We start from the raw sequence: 20,100 nt of genomic DNA on the forward strand, positions 1-20,100 counted from the left end.
CCGTGCTCCGTTATTTGTTTGCTACTATTCTTATGAGATGAAAGGAGAAGACCCTTTCTATGATGTTCTAGACTGTTCTGCTTTATCACATCTGTCTACAGTGTTAGAAACTGAGATATGAAATCTAGGAGTTAAATTACACCTTAAACCTAGGTTATGGGTGCCACCATGGAATGTCTAGGTGCACTTTTTTTATAACACGAATACAAAGCTGAAAATGAATGAACTTCAGCTTAAATCCTATGTTCATTTTTCACATGGTCTAGTATGAAGACTGCAAAAACCAAAACAAAGCCATGCTTCCCCTGCCCACCCCCTTAATATTCTTATGTGGGTCCCTCAAAACGCTGTCTTTCTGTAAGGCCAACTGAGAGGCAGAATCTATCAGCTTGCTTGGTGCTGCAGTGATCTCCTGGAAGTTGAGCAGGCAGGAATTTCTCCTCCCACACCCTCAGCACCAGCAGTGGCAGTTTTAATCTAAAATCTTAGGCGCAGTACTGCGTCCAGAGCTCAGAAATTGCTCTCGCTAATGAAATTCCAAGTCGCAAAATGCGCCTAGAACAATGGGAGTTTTGAACGCTGCCTGTGTAATCCATTGCGCAGTTGAACTGGAATACAGTACAGTGGTGCCCCGCAAGACGAACGCCTCGCAAGACGGAAAACCTGTTAGACGAAAGGGTTTTCCGTTTTGGAGGCGCTTCGCAAAACGAATTTCCCTATGGGGTTGCTTCGCAAGACGAAAAAATCTTGCGAGTCCCCACGGTTTTTTTTTTGCTTCCCCCCCCCTTTTCTTAAGCCGCTAAGCTGCTTAACAGCTGATCCGCTGATAAGCCGCTTAACAGCTGATCGCTAGAAGCCGCTAGACCACTGTAGCGCTAATCCACTAAGTTGTCAATGGGCTTGCTTCGCAAGACGAAAAAACCGCTAGATGAAGAGAATCGCGGAACGGATTCTTTTCGTCTTGCGAGGCACCACTGTATTTAGTTCTGAGTCCATTCATTTCCACTGAAGTCAGTGACACTAAATCAGTGTACATCTTAATACTTAGCAAGCTTGTCAATTGGCTGCTTGCAAGGTGGGGTATGTGTGCGATATATTATAGCCACAGCTTTACAGCATTCTCAGGCAGCTAGGGATCAGCATGCTTGTGCTGGTGACAATGGTTCTCTTCGCAGCCTGCCTCAGTGCTGTCTTGTCCCTGTGAATTATCCAGAAGGATTAGAAGAATATGGCAGCAGGCTGATGAAGTGTGCCTGGCTGCTCTTTTTAAAGATCCTTTCATTTAATGGGTTCTGCCCAGTCATTACACAAAGGAGGATTTGTCAGGGGAGAATCCTTCAATGATGCTTCGGCCCATCACTGCTGTGGAGTGTAACCATAAAGCTGGTAGAAAAGGAGCCTTTGTTAAATCATGATTTGAAAACACAGACACACACACAAGGAGATGCAAACTTGGGAATCTCATTACTGCAGAAAGTCATGTACAGCTTTTTATGAAAGCTAATTGTGCTTAACTGCTTTGGATGCTTTTTTAGCAAACACATGCAAAAATGTGATATCCTGGAATAAAGAGACTTTCTGGCTTTGGTGGGGAAATATATAGAAATATATAAGGAATGGGGGGGGGGGAGTGTTGTTAAACAACAGTAAGGAGTTGGATCCAGAATGAATTAGTCACACTTGGGGCTTGTTGAAATCTATGTGAAAAGTTAGTCATCCTGGATTAATCTTAAATCCTGCTGATTGTCATGGGAATGAAATGCAAATAACTCAGCCTGCAATCCTAATTCCACTTACCTGAGAGTAAGGCCCATTGAATCTAGCAGGAATTGTAGACATGGTTAGGACTGTGCTGTTAGTCCAGATCCAGTGCAGCATGGCAAGCAATGTTAAACTGGCCCTTCAAAGTCCTTTGTAATCCTTATGAAATTATTTTAAAGCAAGGAAGCTTTATTTAAATATGCAAAATATTTAGCAGACATGATTCCTACCTACACATCGTACGCTTATGTCTCTATAGAAATGCCATGGTATAATGGCTCTAGTTTGTAGAGCGAAAAAGGACTTAAAAGGTCACAGTGAGTCCCTTCTCCCTCTACACACTTGGTGGACATCAGCACTGCTATTATGGGATGGTCAAAATTATTCTGCCAGCTTACTAAAGGGAGAGACAGGAATAGTCCGGGGAGTGGGGGCAGAGGAGGGGCAATGACGACAACAACAACTACACCCTGTATCATTCCCTATCACCACAAGAGCAGATGACAAAGTGGGTAGATTTGTGGCTTTTACCTTTCACCAGTAATTTTTGCTCCTACACGGAGCCAATTAAAGCTAGGAGTGGCACAGTATGTCATCTGTAATTTTAGATAAACATAAACAATGGCCAAGTGCTGTTCCTTTTTTGCTACCACAAATTGTTAGGGTGGCTTCTAGGTGGAAGAAGTCAAATTTGTTATGTTTTACAAAGTTATATGTGAGGGGGACCTGCCTGCAAAACAGGGAAGCTTCATTCACTACAAAGCAAAAGGCCACTTGATCTCTGTCTGCAATTACCATACACATAGGATCATATTGCAGTTTGTATACAGATTTATATTTCAACAAGTTCTAGTCCTGTTCACTTTCACTAAGGCCATCTTCCACCACTTCTATTTAAGGACTAAGGACTCATTCATGACCACTTGAGCCCATGCTTGCCTGCGCTGTTTTTCACTGATGCAGCCCAAGGTTGAGCCAGGAACTTGAAAGCTGCACACCATGTGTAAAATGAAGACAGACTGGCTTTTTGCATGTCATCCCAACTGCTCAAAAAGCTAGGGTGGTTTGTCTATGATCAACTTAGATTGTGGCAGGCCGGCAGCATGAATGAGAATGAACTTTTAAAAACCACAAGCTCAGATGGTCATGTGAATGATCTGTAGTGTTGTTTTCAGGGGGTGCAGCTGGCAATATATCCTTAGTGTGGTTCCCCTCTCTCATCATGTTCCCCTCTTCTTAGTGGGACTCCCCAACTCCATTGTCCATATCTTCAGCTCCTCCTTGCCATTGCTGTGACTTGCTCTCTAGCTAGAGAGCCCCAGTGAGCAAGCTGCTGTCCTCCCCATTGCTTTTATCATTTATTTGCTTACACTTTCCGAGTCAGAGAAAAAGGGTTAATGTATCTGGAACCCTGCAGGAGAAAGAAAAATAACTCAAGGGTAGAAGAGAGAGGATTTGATGAAGGCATGTTACAGGTAGAGGTAATTTTAGCGCGCACACACACACACATACACACAGTGGCTTCATAGCTACAAATTCCCCTTTCTGAAGTTGCCTTTTAAAAAAGGATGTTGGGGATTTACTTCAGTTGGTTTTGTGCCATTTCAGTAGCATTATTAGAAGACCAAAGGTGTTTTCAACTATCTACAGCCGGCCGGATGCAGTGATGTCTTATAACCAATGACTGCCATGTGAATTCCTTTTGCGTGTTTTGAATGTTAGTGAGATGTGAAGTTTTAGTTGTCTTTCCTATTTTGTCGTGCCTGGTGGCAGAGTAGGCCAAATGTCTCCCTAAGGAGGGACTCAGTTGAAACTTAGTGACGTGTGATATACTTGGAGGTTGCCTAGCACCTGTTTTGCTCTCCAAGTAAGAGCTGGTTTACACGTTCCTTTATTCATGTGTAGCAGATTTCCACCCGATGATTATTCTCACCATTGCTGTATCCTCACCATTGTTGCTACTCGGATCCTCTGGAATGCATGGGGAGTTTTTATGCCAGTACCAGATGTTCTTAGCAGCATCTGTTGCTTGTGCAGAAAGTCTCCACAAAATCCTGATGATCTGTGCGGCAAACCACACTAGACAATACAACCCTTGTTATGGCAGCCAACACAGAGAAGCCTTGAGCATATTGTAATGTGTAGACTGATATTAATTCTGAGTGGTAGAATAACGAAGTGCTCTATGAGAATTATTTTAATTTGAAGTTCATCTTTAGGAACATTGGAAGTTGTCTTGCACCATGTTGGAGCATTGGCCCATCTTGCTCCCTGGGGATTCAACAGATCTATCTGGAGATGCAGGGAACTGAATTTGAGACATTCTGTGTTCAAAGCAGATCCTTCTACTCAAGTTGTTGCTACAGGGTAACCTACAGGCCTGGACAGCTTCAAAATTTTCTTCAGTATCTGAGCCCATGTTAGTTGTGTGTGTTTTCTTGGCAGCATTGACATTCTTCTGGGAAGACCAGTGCTCACAGTGGAAGTGAAGGGCACTGTCGGAAGGCATGATTAAGGGCACTGGAATGTTCTGGAGCACAGGAGATGTTGCAGCAGAATGGTGCTTCAGGAAGAGTAGCCAGAATTTGGGTTGCTAATTGAGGGAGACTGAAAAGTGGATTAGCGAATAGAAAACAGCAAGTAAACAGAAATAGTTGACTAAAGCAAGAAGCAATAGAAATGATATAGGCTGTTGGTCAGTGGTAGAAATTTTGCAGAATGTTGCAGGTTCAGCCTCCTGCATCTCCGGGAAGACTGAGAGATAACTGTGTCTGAAATCCTGCACAGCTTGTGCCAGTCAGTGTAGACAATGTCAAGCTACATAGGCTGATTCAGTATAAGGCTATCTTCTCATATTTGTGAAAGATGGATGGTTCTTGAAGCTCTGAGCCATTCTGGGACTGTACTGGGCCCAGTCATACCAAAATGGGATAAGGAATACTTAAATGAAGACTTGACATTCCATAAGTGCAGCATGTTGCAGTGATGGGGGAAGTGTTTTGCTTCATACCCTAATTGCATCTTCTATACATGATTCATTCACAAAAGGGGGGGGCAAAAGAGAGAGAGAGACAGGCAGAGGGACCACTTACAGGACCACAAACCTAAGCATGCAGGCAAACAGGAAAGTGAACACACTCATTCTGACATGAGTGCACAGACAAAAATACCCCTATCGGTTTTCAAATCCCAAGAAATGATACACACCCACAATGTAGCAAAATGAAACTTGAGCCTGACCTTTTTCAAACTTTCCTTGCTGTTGCCTCACTTCTGGCTCTCTGCAAAAGAAGAAGGCACAAGCATGTTAACTTATTTCTCACAGGTCTTCTGGGTAAGAACTTAGGCAAATTGTTTGTTACAATCAGACTCTTCTCCCTGTCATATACTTCAACTCTCAGTACCTTTTGACTCTGTATGGAAGTGGCATAATAGAGGAATAATCAACAACACTTGGAAATAGGCCAATAACTTGCACCGTAGATAGAAATCAGAAAAAGTAGTTGCTTCTCCAGAGTAGGAACTGGGTCCTACTTTTGAGGCTCCATGCTCTTCCTTCACAATCTCAGGGTGTGAACCTCAGACGACCTGGCTACCCTCCTGGCTAAACTGTTTTCTGAAGATCAGACTGCACTACCTTGCCTGTAGACACTCTTCAGATATTTAGAGAGCTTCTTTGTGGATGCCCTTATGAAGAGTCTCATTGCAGAACTACATTTATAAGTATATACTAATGCTGTGCTGCAACCCGTACTCCAGTTTCTCAAATTATTTCTTCCTGAGACCGAAGCTCAGCTGAGGATATTATGGGCTTTTCAGCAAAGGCAGTACCCATGAACGCTGCAGAGTGCAGACCATGATTTGTGGAATGAAAAAAAGGGCATCCACAAACATCCCTTGTCAAACTTGAATGTATAGTAAATGCAACAATCCCCTGCCCCTCACCTCTTTGATAATGGACACATGTAATTTCTTTTCTTTTCTGTTGGTAGAGAGTGATAAAAAATGTGGGGATAGAGAATGATAGAAAAACATTTCAGCATAGCACACAGACCACATTCATTCTTTGTGCAGACAGTAGGTCATCCACTGAGTAAGAACTAGCTAGGTGGGCTCATTCCTCTAGGGTCCAATGCATTTCACTGTTTCGTTTAAGCGCCATCATCCCTAAGTTTAGACCTGTACATACAGATCGGCTGCTTCCAATTTTGTATATAGTTCTGTATGGTGCTGAGTAATGTGAACCAACTTACAGAAAATTTAGTGTAGCCAGTAGGGTAGGGATAGCCAACACAGTAGCCTACAGAGGTTGTTGGACTACATCTCTCATTGGCCCCAGTCAGCATGACTGTAGTCCATGCTGTAGTCCAACAACACGTTGGCTACCCCATTGCAAGGTTTCTGTGTGTACCCATTAGTCCAGCAAATGAAAACTTTCATGAGCTAGATCCATATTCCTGAACATGGACTGAGACAAAGAGACGACATGTTTTAATAATTCATGAAAACTATATAATCAGCAAAGTTTTCTCAAATTAAAGTCAATGTCTGCCATCTAAATCTATGCTTATCAGCTAATTATAATTAGCTGAATAGCTAATTGAGTAGACTGGAGACCAATTCCACAACTTTTAAAAATTTAATATTGATTTTTAAATTTTATTATTAATGTAATGTGCATTCAAAAGATAATATACTTTTGTTTTTAAAGTATGAATAATGGAAAAAAAGAAAATTCATTCTTAAATACCTTTCAAGATGTTCCAAATAGTTTCTGAAGTCTTTGAACTTTCAACTGTTACTAAAAGAATAGATTCATTTGTATGACAAGTTATTGTAAAAGTATGAGATATTAATGATTTATGGTGATATTGTGTTAAGTGCAAAAATGTCTTTAAGTTTTTAACTCTAAATGAGTGGCATATTTTAAAAGAATTGTGAAATTTCTCTTTCACTTTAGAAACCGTGATGCATAAAAACAGTTTTATCTCTCTGTGAACAATGGTAGCATCGTGATAGAATACATTTGGAGAAGATGATAATGAATCAATGAGCAATAAAGATTACATTTTAAAGAGAAAAAAATTAAACGAAACTTTTATTCATTTCATCTTTTTAATTGTGATGAAAAGAAATCATTTGCAATGGTCTGTGACACGTCTTATGAAAATTAGTATGTGCTGTGTAGCATATTTATGTGGTCTCCTAAATGTTCAGGAGGACCTAACTGTAAACACAAACAGTGGCCTTAAAGATATTTCTGTCCCAAAGTGTACTTTGATGGTGAGAAGCTGTAAATTCTGAGGTTTCTCTGCAACAGAAACCATGCTATATGCAGACATTCCTCCTCCAGTGCTGTGGTCTGCAAGTCTGATTGAAAATAGCTTGAGATGCAGCACAGTATGTGGGGTTCGTGCATCCTACTCATTCCATGTCCTGGGCTGTACTCAAGTCATGTATTGCCATTTCCTATGAAGCAGAGACAGTCTTAAAACAGCATTAAGTTCAAAGTTACCAGGTCTAATGGGTTCAAAATGATGGTTTGACTTCCTCCACACCATCATGCATGCATACTTAAGCATTTTTATCAATTCCAGTTGCGTAAGTCAGCTTGCCTTATGAGTTCAGGTGCTTTGTCTAGATCATTTAATTCAGACTAGTGAACCATTTAAACCACACTTTAGGGTTCATATCTTACATTCAACATGCATACAATCTGCCTTCCTGTGTACACGTATACAATTAGATAAACGTAAAATTCAGTATGCTTTCACAACAATGGAGTTGTAGAGACTGTGCTTGTGTTCAGTTTAAAAAAACACACAGAACGAAAGATAAGGGATCCATGTACTTTTTCATATAATATTTATTGAATTTCATTTTTAAAACCAAACAGTTAACATTTTCTCTTATCATCACATATATTTTGGCTCTCTTGAGTCTTCGAGTTCCCCCTAACTACTTTCTTATACATCCTTACACAATTTCTTTAGCATTTCAAATTCCCCCTATTTACCTACTTTTATTCTTTTTTTTATAATTGTAAACAGGTTCTACCTCTACTTTGCAAAAAAACAAAAAACAAAAAAACTTTAAGTCAGTCCTGTTAGTGTTGTCAAGCATTTACAATGTTCTTTCAAATATAATAAAAATTTACTCCAGTCTTTTTCAAACAGTTGGTCTCGCTAGCCTCGGATTTTCCTGGTCATTTCAGTCTTGCCAGTTCTGCATATTCAATCATTTTAGTTTGCTATTCTTCTAATGTTGGTACTTCTTGTTGCTTCCATTTCTGCTCTAAAAGAGTCCTCGCAGCCATTGTGGCATAGAGAAATATATTATAGTCATTCTTGGGAATTTCTTCTATTATACCCAACAGAAAAAGCTTCTGATTTTTAATGAAATGTATTTTAAAACATTTTTAAAATCTCATTATATATCATGTCCCAGTAAGCTTTAACTGTGGAACAAGTCCACCACATAAAGTCAAAATTCCCTTCTTTTTCTTTACATTTCCAACACATAGTATCACTTGTCCTATACATTTTTGCTAATTTAGTTGGTGTCAAATACCATCTATACATCACCTTCTCTATATTTTCCTTTAAGGCTGTACATGCAGTGAATTTAATTCCTTTTTTCCATAGCTTTTCCCAAGCCCCTAATTGAATATTATATCCAAAATCCTTAGCCCATTTTATCATAAACATCTTAACTTGTTCCTCTTTAGTATGCCATTCTAACAATAGATTATACATCTTTGACAAAAATTTACCTTTACATTCTAACAACTCAGTCTCCAGTTTTGACTTAGTGTTTGCAAAGCCATTATTTTTAACATCATCCTTAAAAACATCATGCAATTGATGATATTGCAACCAGTCGGTCAATTTTCCTTTCAACTCTTCAGAAGACTTTAATTTTACCTCATTTTCAACTTCTATTAACAAATCTTTATATGTGGCTCAATTTTTTTCCATATTTTTCTTTTTAACCACTGTAGGGATCTATGTACTTCTAATACCTACAGCATAAGTGATTATAGGATGAGCGGCTTTTCTTCTGCATGGCAAGCTCCACCACCAGATTCTCATTTTTACACAACTGCTTGACACCCTTTGCAGTCAGTCATCGTAGAGACGAAAAGAAAAGATGGACTAGGGGTTGGGGTAAGGAGAGAAGCACATGGATATTTGCTTTCTTCAAACCCAGCATATTTTCAAAGGAAGCTATGGTCACAGGTAGCCCAATCCACAGCCCGGTTAAGCCTATTCAGTCCCACTATTCAACGACAGTTCAGTTGTTCAAACCTGTTCTCAGATCATTTGCTAATGGACTCCAACACCGCTGCATAAAGGTAAAGGTAAAGGTAAAGGTACCCCTGCCCGTACGGGCCAGTCTTGACAGACTCTGGGGTTGTGCACCCATCTCACTCAAGAGGCCAGGGGCCAGCGCTGTCCGGAGACACTTCCGGGTCACGTGGCCAGCGTGACATCGCTGCTCTGGCGAGCCAGAGCTGCACACGGAAACGCCGTTTACCTTCCCGCTGGTAAGCGGTTCCTATTTATCTACTTGCACCCGGAGGTGCTTTCGAACTGCTAGGTTGGCAGGCGCTGGGACCGAGCAGCGGGAGCGCACCCCGCCGCAGGGATTCGAACCGCCGACCTTTCGATCGGCAAGTCCTAGGCTGTTGTATGTTGCAGTCCATCAAAATTGTTGGATAGTTAGTAGCTGTAAACTGGGTTCAAACCATCCCTGAAAGGGGGGAGAGAAAGAGAGAGAGTACCATCCTGGTGTTGCAACCCTTTGGTAAAAAATAATTTTGTAATGGGAACAGGAAGATTGAGTTGGCAACACAGAACATCATTTGGGTTTTGTTGTGGAAAATAAATGTGCAGCGAATTGGCATCTGGCCACATTTCTTTTAGATGGACTAGCTGGTGGGATTAGACAGACTTAATGTCACGTTTTCCATGGCATGACCGGCCGAGATTTCATGGCAGACTGGGGCTGCTGTTAGCATTAGCCTGCATTAGGCATGTAAGAAGATAAAACAACAGCTTTGTGAGCCATGTACAGTAGAGTCTTTTACGTCTAGCAGAGATCCATGTGCAGAGGTACTTTTACTTATAGCATTAAAGAGCTGATAGTAACTAGCATATCATTAAGTAGCCTTGCCCCGTGTGCACTGTAGTGCTATGATTTATACTATAGCTGTCTTTGATTTGGCAAATTGCTGTAGAAATTTGCAGTGGACTTTATATCACAAACAAGCAATACTATATGAAGAAAGAGTGAACATACTGTTTTATATTGAATAGCTTTTTGTTGTTTTTATTGTGGACAGGGTCACTTTAAAATAGGCAATAAAGTTATCCAGTTTTTATGTGCACGTATTCCTCCTGTTAAGGCAATACAAGGTAGGGCAACAAAAAATTAATGTACAAAGAAATGCATTTGCCTGGGCACTATTTCTGTTCTCCCTGTCCCAAGTAGGATGCAGAATTCTCCACTGTTGTGATGTGTACAGGGAGATGATATCCAATTTGGACTGAAAAAGGCCCGTTTGATGCCCTTGATGGCCCCTGTCAATCAGTGCTCTGATTCACACATAGTACTAAACCGTACTTAACATTAATTATAGTTAATATTAATTATAATTTAATAAACAATAGTTAAAGGTGAGTTGTCTGGCAGATGATGACTTCAACCTTGGCTTATTACATCACAGAGTGGTTAAAAGCCCCAGCAAGAGCATCTGAGCCTTGAGAGTAGTTTGAATTGTTTTGCCACTCTTCAAGCACAGCTCTGTAGCAATGACAGCTTCTTAGCTAAGAAGGAGGTCCAGGTTCACACATAAGGCTAAGCTATGGTTAACATGAACTAAGGTTTATAAGCTGGTTACAAAACATGATTAACAAACAACCTTTAATCATAGTTAATAAAACATAGTTCAGTTGCTGAGTTAAGTTCACACTAAGCCATGGTTTAATAAGCCATAGTTTAATAAACCATGGTTTATCATATGTGCAAACCAGGCCTACATTAGAGGTGATACTGAGCTATATGGTCCAATGTTCTGACACGGTATAAGGCAGCTTTCTATATTCCTACATTCTTGTACTTGTGCTCTAAATATTAAATGTGAATTGGCCCTTGTTGTGTATCCCTGTATCAATAAATGGATCCCATTTTCAAAACAGCTATTATAAGATTATTATTTTTAAAAAATTTGGCAAGCTCTGGTTATTTTACTTGAACAGTATCATAACTAGTAAACTCATTTTTTATTGTCTCAGGCAGAGACAAAAATTAGGAGGAAGAAATTGGGAAGATAGGGTGGAAGAAGAGTACAGGGCTCTAGTTCATTGCTACTTCATTTTGTAATTTAATGTACAAGTGCATATATATGCCTGGCTCATAAGTACTTATATTAGCTTCTTTATTAATATTTGCTGGTGTTGGAAGATGTTAAGCAGAATTGTTTGTTTGTTTGTTTGTTTGTTTGTTTGTTTGTTTGTTGATATTCTGCCTCTCCCGGTTTAGGACTCAATAGCTCACAACGTAAATTAAAACAGATACAAGTTTTTTAAAAAACAAAATAAATATAAATAATAGAATGTTACAATATATGAAACGTAAATATCTCTAAATGAAATATAAATAATAAAATGAAAGCACTATCATTTAAAATATTGCTATTGCTCAGACTAAACTCAAGGTAGCAAATTTTAGTAAGTGAGAAGCAAAAGTTCATGAGTCTGAAAATACATGAAACAGTTTGTGTGAATTGCCTTATTACGCAGAGGGTTCTAATGCCAGTGTTTTGAATTTGTAAATAAGAGCAGAGACACCCAGCCCAGATTAATCATTATGCTTCTCGCCTTTCTTGAGCATTAAGCATTGTTCATATGTCTTTCCTCAGTTACTTAAACGTCAGAGATATTTATATTATTCGTTGGTACTATATTTAGGTTGGCTGTTTCACTTCCCTCCTGAATTTGTTCAAGCCCAGAAATTATATCAACTGCAAGGTAACATTTCATGAAAAGCAAAAGAGACGGACCTGACTTCTCCCTTTCTTTCTTTTTTTTCAGGTGACATTTACGAAGAGGAAATTTGGGTTAATGAAGAAGGCTTACGAGTTGAGTGTTCTCTGTGACTGTGAGATTGCTCTAATAATCTTCAATAGCACCAACAAACTGTTTCAGTACGCCAGCACTGATATGGACAAGGTGTTGCTGAAGTATACAGAGTACAATGAGCCACACGAGAGTCGAACGAATTCAGATATTGTTGAGGTAAGAATACACCTCTTGCAGCTCCCCCCACCTATACTTTCCCATGCAAGTTTCATACTGACTTTGTTTCCTTCATGTCAATTACTTGCTGACGTTCAGCTGAAATAGCTACATGTGTTTCTTTCTGTGGAATACAGGACTAAGCAATATACTATTTGAGTCACTGTTTGAGTCCCTTAATTAATTTTGCTTCCATTTTATATTTATAAAGAAGTCATTTCCATCCAGTGCAGAAACCCTTTCTTACTGTCAAGCATGATAATACAAGCCATCACCTTCTTAAAACAATGGATTGACATTAGAGAGATAGGTAGGTCGCTAGATAGCCATCCAATAGGTTTTCTAATGTGAGTGCAAGTTAAACATCATGTAAAAAATTTACCACACAAAGTAAACCAGGCCTTTTACACATTTGGCCTTAATGTATTGTTCAGTGTGGTTTGAAATAAATATTTTGTTGCTTTGCAAATAACGAAAAGGAAAACCCAGAAGAGCATTGATTCCCAAATGCATTGTATTCTTGTTTGCTGCCATTGATTTACTCTGTAATCTTATGGCAGTACTTTTAAGGAAAGATGTAAACAGATAGGTGAGTCACCCTAACCAGCCTTAACCGTCTTTGAGAAATACTTATTTCAATGTAACGATCTCTGGGAGTTTTGCTGCTGATTTCAGTGGAGCCAGAATTTAAGTGCCTGTCTGCTTGGTGGCTTCCTGCACTTTTGGTTTTATGTTTTAATGCAAATCCAAAAGTGCACAAAGCAGTTCCATAAAGAAGAAGAAGTTTGTGCTCTCCTTCCCTGTGATAACTGTACCAACCATGCTGGCTCTTTGGCTGACCAGACACCATGGTTAAGGCTTAGGGGAATGCATAGGTAGCACATTGTTTGAAGATTCAGAGTCTGCTCAGCAATCTGAGTACTAGGGAAGGTAAACGATATGCGCTCTAGTTTCCGTCACAGTGTTCTGTTCCACCAGAAGCGGTTTAGTCATGCTGGCCACATGACCCGGAAAGCTGTCTGTGGACAAACACAGGCTCCCTCAGCCTGAAGTGAGATGAGCGCTGCACCCCACAGAAACCTTTGACTGGACTTAACTATCCAGGGGTCCTTTACCTTTTACCTTAGCTAATATTCTAGTTCTTCAACCACTCAGCCTGGCCAGTAAATAATATGTGGCAACTATGCTTTGTGACAGGATGTGCAGTAGTGAGTTTGGTGGCCGTGAAGTTGTGGCCATTCATAGATTTGTGTCAACAAAGGTTTCAGGCTCTTTCTACCAAAAAAGCAAAAGCTGCAGGGACACGTTGGCAATCATTTTGGTAGATTCAAATGGTTAAGCGATAATCACACAAAAGAGAGACAAAATGCCTTGAGTACTGTTTATTCCATATGGCTTGCTGGCAGCTAAAATAGCTTACTAACTTGAAAGGATGTGATTTTCTATATTCAGACTGAAATACAGAGTGCAGAGGTCACTCTGGATTCAGCACTGTTTCAGGGTCAGAGGAAATAGTTTTGCAGCGTGTGTGGGTGTTTTTTGGGGGGTAGAATCTTTACATTGGGGAAAAGGAGGGGGAAAAACTTCAGTGTAATTATATTGTTTTACTTGATAATTAGCATCACTGTTGCTAGTACAATGAAGCAAGAAAACAAAAGCTGAAGAGGCAGGCAGCTTCACACACAAAAGTAGCTTGAGTACATGTCTTAGTGCAGAATAAAGAATTGCTGTCTTTTAAATATTTAAATGCGCCAGGGAAATGCAAAAAAAGAAAACCCTATCCCACAGAAAACCGAAATCATCTTCTTCTAAGGTACCCAGCATTGTTTGACATTGATCTCATTCATATATACTGTAATGCTAACCCAAATTGAGCAAACTGTTCTCCCAAGAAAATGATATTTATCTTTTCATACTACAGGATCTTTTTCTTTTTCTTTTTCTCTTTCTCTGTGATTGTTTAACAGACTTTAACACATGGGTAGGCAAACTAAGGCCCGGGTGCCAGATCCAGCTCAATCGCCTTCTAAATCTGGCCTGCGGATGGTCCGGGAATCAGCGTGTTTTTACATGAGTAGAATGTGTCCTTTTATTTAAAATGCATCTCTGGGTTATTTGTGGGGCATAAGAATTCATTTTTATTTATTTTTTCCAAAATATAGTCCAGTCCCCTGCTGAAAAAATTTCTGACCTCTGCTTTAACAGAATCCATACTGCTTTTTTGCCACATATTGGCATCTGGTATGTGGTTGAGTCTTCTTTACTTCACAGTGATGCTGAGCACATGTGTGGTGATCAGCCTATAAACTAATGTTCTGCTTCTTTCTAAAATGAAGTTTCAATTCTTAGCCTATTCGAACTGAGCAGCTTAGAAGCATGGCCTCGGTCAGAGTAGGATAATTAGATGCAATTTCGCTTGTAAAGTATATATGTGGGAACTGCATGGAGGGATTAGGGAACTAAGTGTGTTTTCAGTTCTCAAGATCCAAATATGACTGCTCCCTACAACACACTCTGGCAATGTGCATCCTTTTATTTTAAAAGCTATTTTATTTATTATTCATCTTCAATGGATTCTGCTGGAGCTAATAACACAGAGTACTTGCTATCAAATGTCAGAGGAAAACTGCAGTGGGACTATGTGCCCTTGACTCCCATGTTTTTCAGAAAATAGAGATTTGATATCCTTTGCTTATCTGACAGGGTTTTCACAGCAAATTCAGGTATTAGACATGGCAGAGCAAAAAATAATCATCACAGATTAACTTTTTGACCTTCTAAATAATAATAGTTTTTACTGAAATTGCTAACAAAATCATTCCTCCCACTTAAGAGTGAATCAAAATATACATTTGGAGACTCTGAATGTTGCCCTTACTAGTTTAGACAAAACTATAAAGGCAGGGAACAAACTCTTTTTTAAAAAAAAATTACCTATGAAATGAATTTGCTTTGGGACTCTGAAGGCTTCAGCATCTGGTGTGCAATTATCTGGGCTTTTTAATGATTTCAGGATAACATTTTATTACTTAAGGTTTTATTTGTCCATCCCAAACCCCTGGCACCACATTCTCATTGGTTGTACAGTGGTACCTTGGGTTACAAATGCTTCGGGTTACAAACACTTCTGGTTACAAACTCCGCTAACTCGGAAGTAGTACCTCAGGTTGAGAACTTTGCCCCAGGATGAGAAAGGAAATCGCACACTGGCGGTGCGGTGGCAGAGGGAGGCCCCATTAGCGAAAGCGTGCCTCAGGTTAAGAATGGTTTCGGGTTAAGAACGGACTTTGAGGTACCACTGTACTTTGTAACCCAAGGTACCACTGTACTTTTAATGTATTTGCTTAATTGTAGCACTTTAACATCTTGTGTTTTCTTCTCTATGACTGCCTCCTCAATTCCCATCCCCTGTTATACAGAGTATTGCAAACCTTTCAAATCCCCTGTACATTGGTATTTCTTGTTTTTTCATTTCCATTCTCTCTCGTCTTTCACATAAATCATTCTTCTCTCTTCCTTCCAGACCATCGCTCACCCTTTTTGTTACCTCCAGCCAATCAATCTTTTATTTCTCTGGTATTCTCACAAAGCTTCACCCTTTCCTGTCCCCGCCAATCCACTCCTTTCTACCAATTCCAAGGCTGCTACTTCATAGTTCAGATTCCCTGCTTCCCTGAAATATTTCATTTCTCTCCCTTCTAGAACCTCCGTCTCAGCAGTTCTCTCCTTAATTACACAAACGCAGAGACAAAGACACAACACACAGACATTCCCACACACCCTTCAAACATTTTGGAAACTCACAACAACTCACTCTACTGAACAGTTTTGATGCTCCCATACAGTTATCTAGAGATGGGGGAGAAATCCAATTTTTATTTATTTTATTTTTAACGAGAAATTGCCTAATTCACACTTCTCACATCACTGCATGAAATGAAACATAATTATTCAATGAGATACTCACGTCTCTTAATTCTGTGATGCAGTTTGCCAACAACACAATGCTTATCAAAATGGATATATTAGAAGAAAGTATACATAAAAATGCATATATTAATGAAAATAATGTACATTAATACATCACGTTAGGGGGAAATGTGTATATTATGAGTGTGACGTGTGAGCCAGGAAGTTGCCATGTCAAATTCACTTTGGCCATCAAGTCACTAAAGTAATTTTCAGCACACTTCAATCTCAGTGCTGCTATGTCCAGTTCTGCAACATGCTGAGAATATGACTGATCCACTGTACAGAGTTGTTGTAAGCATTACTGAGATAATGGTCTAGTTTAGAGGAAACATGCTTGTTCTAAGAAACCATGGTGCCTGAGTGCTGCATCCTCATCCACTGAACTTTAACGGTTCTGTCATGGTTATTAAATTGCAGCTTCCTGGTGTATCCAATCCGGAAAACTGTAGTTTAATCTCTGTCTACAAAGCAGGATTTGAAACCAAGAGATACAGTGGTTCAATAAGCCCTAGAAGTCGTAAATTAAGGCAAAGGGGAGAAAGAAAGAGGAAGTGCTGGATTTAGGGCAATGTGGGTGGTGCTGAGGGGGTTGCAAAATTATAATAAATAAATAAGGAATTATTGTGAAAAATAATAACTATTTAGGGGAGGCACTGAATTTTGTCCTCACTCAGGGCACCATATTACCGAAGTCCACCCCTGAAACCATGTGAACAAAACCCTCATATTTAGATTTCCATCTAGGAGCCTGTAATTCCTGAAAAGTCAACAATGAGATGGTGAGTAACAGGTTTTCACTGACATGCATTCGCTGAGCACTACCAATCTTTTCTACCATCAGCCACAGAAGAGTTTCGCTTGTCCAGTAGGCAGAGCCACTCTCAGTGCACACAGGGCTCCAGTGAAATCCACTGTAAGCCCGTTTTATAACCTGTGTAAACTGAGTTCACATTCTGGAATATGCCACATATTTCTTCAGTGTGCAGAGGTTCCTTGACAAACACATAGGAGATAAATAAATCAGTGTAGAAAGGGTTCCCTGAAGACAGGAAATTTTAAACCACTGGTGTGGATCGTAATGGATATATGAAGTGTGTAAGATAGCTCAGTGAGTTTACAATCTCATGCTCTCTTTCATGAATGATAATGCATCCATGTTCTATGTATCTGAAATCAAGTCTCACTTATTTCCATGGGATTTGTTGCCAAGTGAGCATGTGCTAAGGCTCATAACTTGCAAAAACTGCAATTTGCTCTTCTTTCTCATTGGCTGTGCCTGACAAATGTGGCTGATCTAACTGAGAGTGATCCTTGAACCAAAGGGCAACTCTCTCTCAGCAGCGTGTTCACCATAGTACAGTCATACTTTTTTTTCTTCATGTGTCATGCTGACACTCTCAAAGACTCAGTAGGGTGGTAGTTCTATCCCTGATTATGATGATTATTAGAATAGAATATATTATTTATACCCCGCCCATCTGGCTGAGTTTCCCCAGCCACTCTGGGAGGCTTCCAACAAAGTATTAAAATACAGTGGTCTAAAAAAATAAAAAATAAAATACAGTGGTCTGTTAAACATTAAAAGCTTCCCTAAAGAGGGCTGCCTTCAGATGTCTTCTAAAAGTATGGTAGTTGTTCTTCTCTTTGACATCTGGTGGGAGGGCGTTGCACAGGGCGGGTGCCACTACCGAGAAGGCCATCTGCCTGGTTCCCTGTAACTTGGCTTCTCGCAATGAGGGAACCGCCAGAAGGCCCTCGGCGCTGGACCTCAGTGTCTGGGCAGAATGATGGGGGTGGAGAGGCTCCTTCAGGTGATAAATATCATTGTTAATAATAAAGTAGCCCCATGGATCAGTCTCTCACAGGAGACTTGATGTGGCATGACACTCTCTCATCTGCCAGTTAATCTCTGATGAGAGGATATACACAGTAGTGCCATGGGATGGAGCCCTGGAGTCACACTCATGACACTGGTATCATTGCTGCTTACCTGGATGCAGCTGGGGTAGGGGAGCACAGCAGTAAGGTGGAAGCCACACAGGGTGCCCTGGTGAGACTGCCACAACCTGGGACCTTGCCAGCTCTGGGTAAGCAGCAGTGACTTTGGTCACTGCTGGATATACACACTGCTAAGAACTCTTTTTAGCAGCAGTAGATGTAGCTGCTTTTTAATAAGAATGCTTGGCTGAGTGCATATACCTCTAGCAAAAGTTAACTGCACCGGTGGTGTTGTGTCACTGCCATGAAAAAATCCTTGTATATGTGAGATATAAGCAAAACAAGTTTGTAAATGTGACTGTTGGCACTGGAAAGAGAATCCATATTTTCTGGAGGAATATGAAACCAGTGCCAGTTTACAATGGGCATTTCTTAAGAGGTCTGTTTGCTTTACATTGGGTTATGAATTCCTTCACTGTAAAACCAAAAAAAAAATTCCTTCCAGTAGCACCTTAAAGACCAACTAAGTCAGTTCTTGGTATGAGTTTTCGTGTGCATGCACACTTCTTCAGATACACTCTTCAGATACACTTCAGTGTGTATCTGAAGAAGTGTGCATGCACACGAAAGCTCATACCAAGAACTGACTTAGTTGGTCTTTAAGGTGCTACTGGAAGGAAATTTTTTTTGTTTTGACTATGGCAGACCAACACGGCTACCTATCTTCACTGTGAAGTTCAGTTGTTGCTGAAAATTAAAGAGAGATTTTATATAAGCAACAATATAGTCTTAACAGACATGAGCTGTTGAGGAGGGGGGGGGGAACCCTCTGGTATAGGACAACACAGGGTTCAATGTCACAACTTCAGTATTCTGAAAAGTTGGCAGCCATTCTGCACTAGCTGCCATTTAGATTGCTTAAAGAGCACATATCCATGTGACTTGCTGCATAAGTGATACATTATGTGTGAAAGAAATGACACCATCCCATTTTGCTGATTGACTTACTACATTTTGTTGCCTCAGACCTTTATTGCAATGGATCCTATAGCATACCTAAGATTAGTTACCTGGTAGGAGGTTATGAATGAGATGAAGGAGGAAGAAATCCCCTCTGTCAATTATTTCTAAAGGTCACAGAGCTAATGACTAGCTGAGAGGTTAATTAGATTCTGAAAGCCTTTTTTTATATCAATTAAGACTCTTATCTGTATATCCATAGTAAATAAGCACCTCTCACTATTTCAACTTGTGAACCTTTGTTCTCTTGCTCTGAGTGGCCTTGCACATGACAAAAATGCAGGGAAGATATGCTTCTCCATCACATCTGGAACAAAATGGTTGCATCTTCCCTGTACCATGAGATGCACAGAGTCCCAGGAATGTGCACATCTCACTATGCAATGAAGCAAAGTATTTCACCAACACCTCCCCATCCTCTGTGAAGCTGCTATCTGGGTAGGATTCAACTGATGAGTCCCTTTAGTGAAAATCTATGCCATGATTTCTGCTAGCACAAAGGGGCTTCCTCCCCTCCCCCCACTCTGCATGGTCCCTGTGCCCTTGAAATTAGCTGAGGGGGGTCAGGCCACCCCAGAACAGCTTGTGGGTGCAAGAGCAGGGATAGTTCTCCCTGGCAAGCTATAATGCTTGCACTGACAGAATGATTGTCCTAGTGCCACACTGAATTCCTCCCTAAGGAGTTGATCCAAAGGTTTCCCAGAAAAGGTGAGTTTCATTGAGGCATTGCAGGAGGTGGTTCCAGGTGTAAGGGGCAGCAAAGGAAAGGGGAGCAGGAGACTTTTGCAGAGCTGAGGATGTAGAGTTGGACAAGCAAAGGTCACAGGAAGGGATGTGTCAGGAAATAAGTACAGAGAGATAAGGAGGGGAAAGGCCCGGGGGGGTTGAATTTGAGAACAAGAGGTTTGTACAGTATCTGGAAATGGACAGGAAGCTGGTGCAGAGATTTATCACATGGCCAGAGTGACAAGAGAAGTGAGTAATTTTGGCACACTATTCTGAATGGATGCAAGTGGGAAAAGGTGAGACAATGGAAGACCAAAGGAAAGAAGACTGCAGTAGTCAAGGCAAGATACAACCAGGATATGGACAAGTGTTTTTGTTGAAGGAA

The 20,100-nt window shown here is 40.3% G+C and overlaps 1 protein-coding gene across 29 annotated transcripts in view; it reads left to right on the forward strand.

Annotated features, from left to right (window-relative positions):
• The window catches only part of MEF2C (myocyte enhancer factor 2C), a 161,530-nt gene that overhangs the window by 70,719 nt on the left and 70,711 nt on the right, over positions 1-20,100 (forward strand). For all 29 annotated transcript variants that reach the window (XM_083703247.1, XM_083703264.1, XM_083703253.1 and 26 more), the window contains one exon: positions 11,856-12,059. In XM_083703247.1, coding sequence (XP_083559373.1) covers positions 11,856-12,059 — 204 coding nt within the window. The remainder of the gene's footprint in view (positions 1-11,855; positions 12,060-20,100) is intronic.

Source organism: Podarcis gaigeae (assembly GCF_964106915.1).
Source record: "Podarcis gaigeae genome assembly, chromosome: 11".
Classification (NCBI taxonomy): Eukaryota; Metazoa; Chordata; class Lepidosauria; order Squamata; family Lacertidae; genus Podarcis; species Podarcis gaigeae.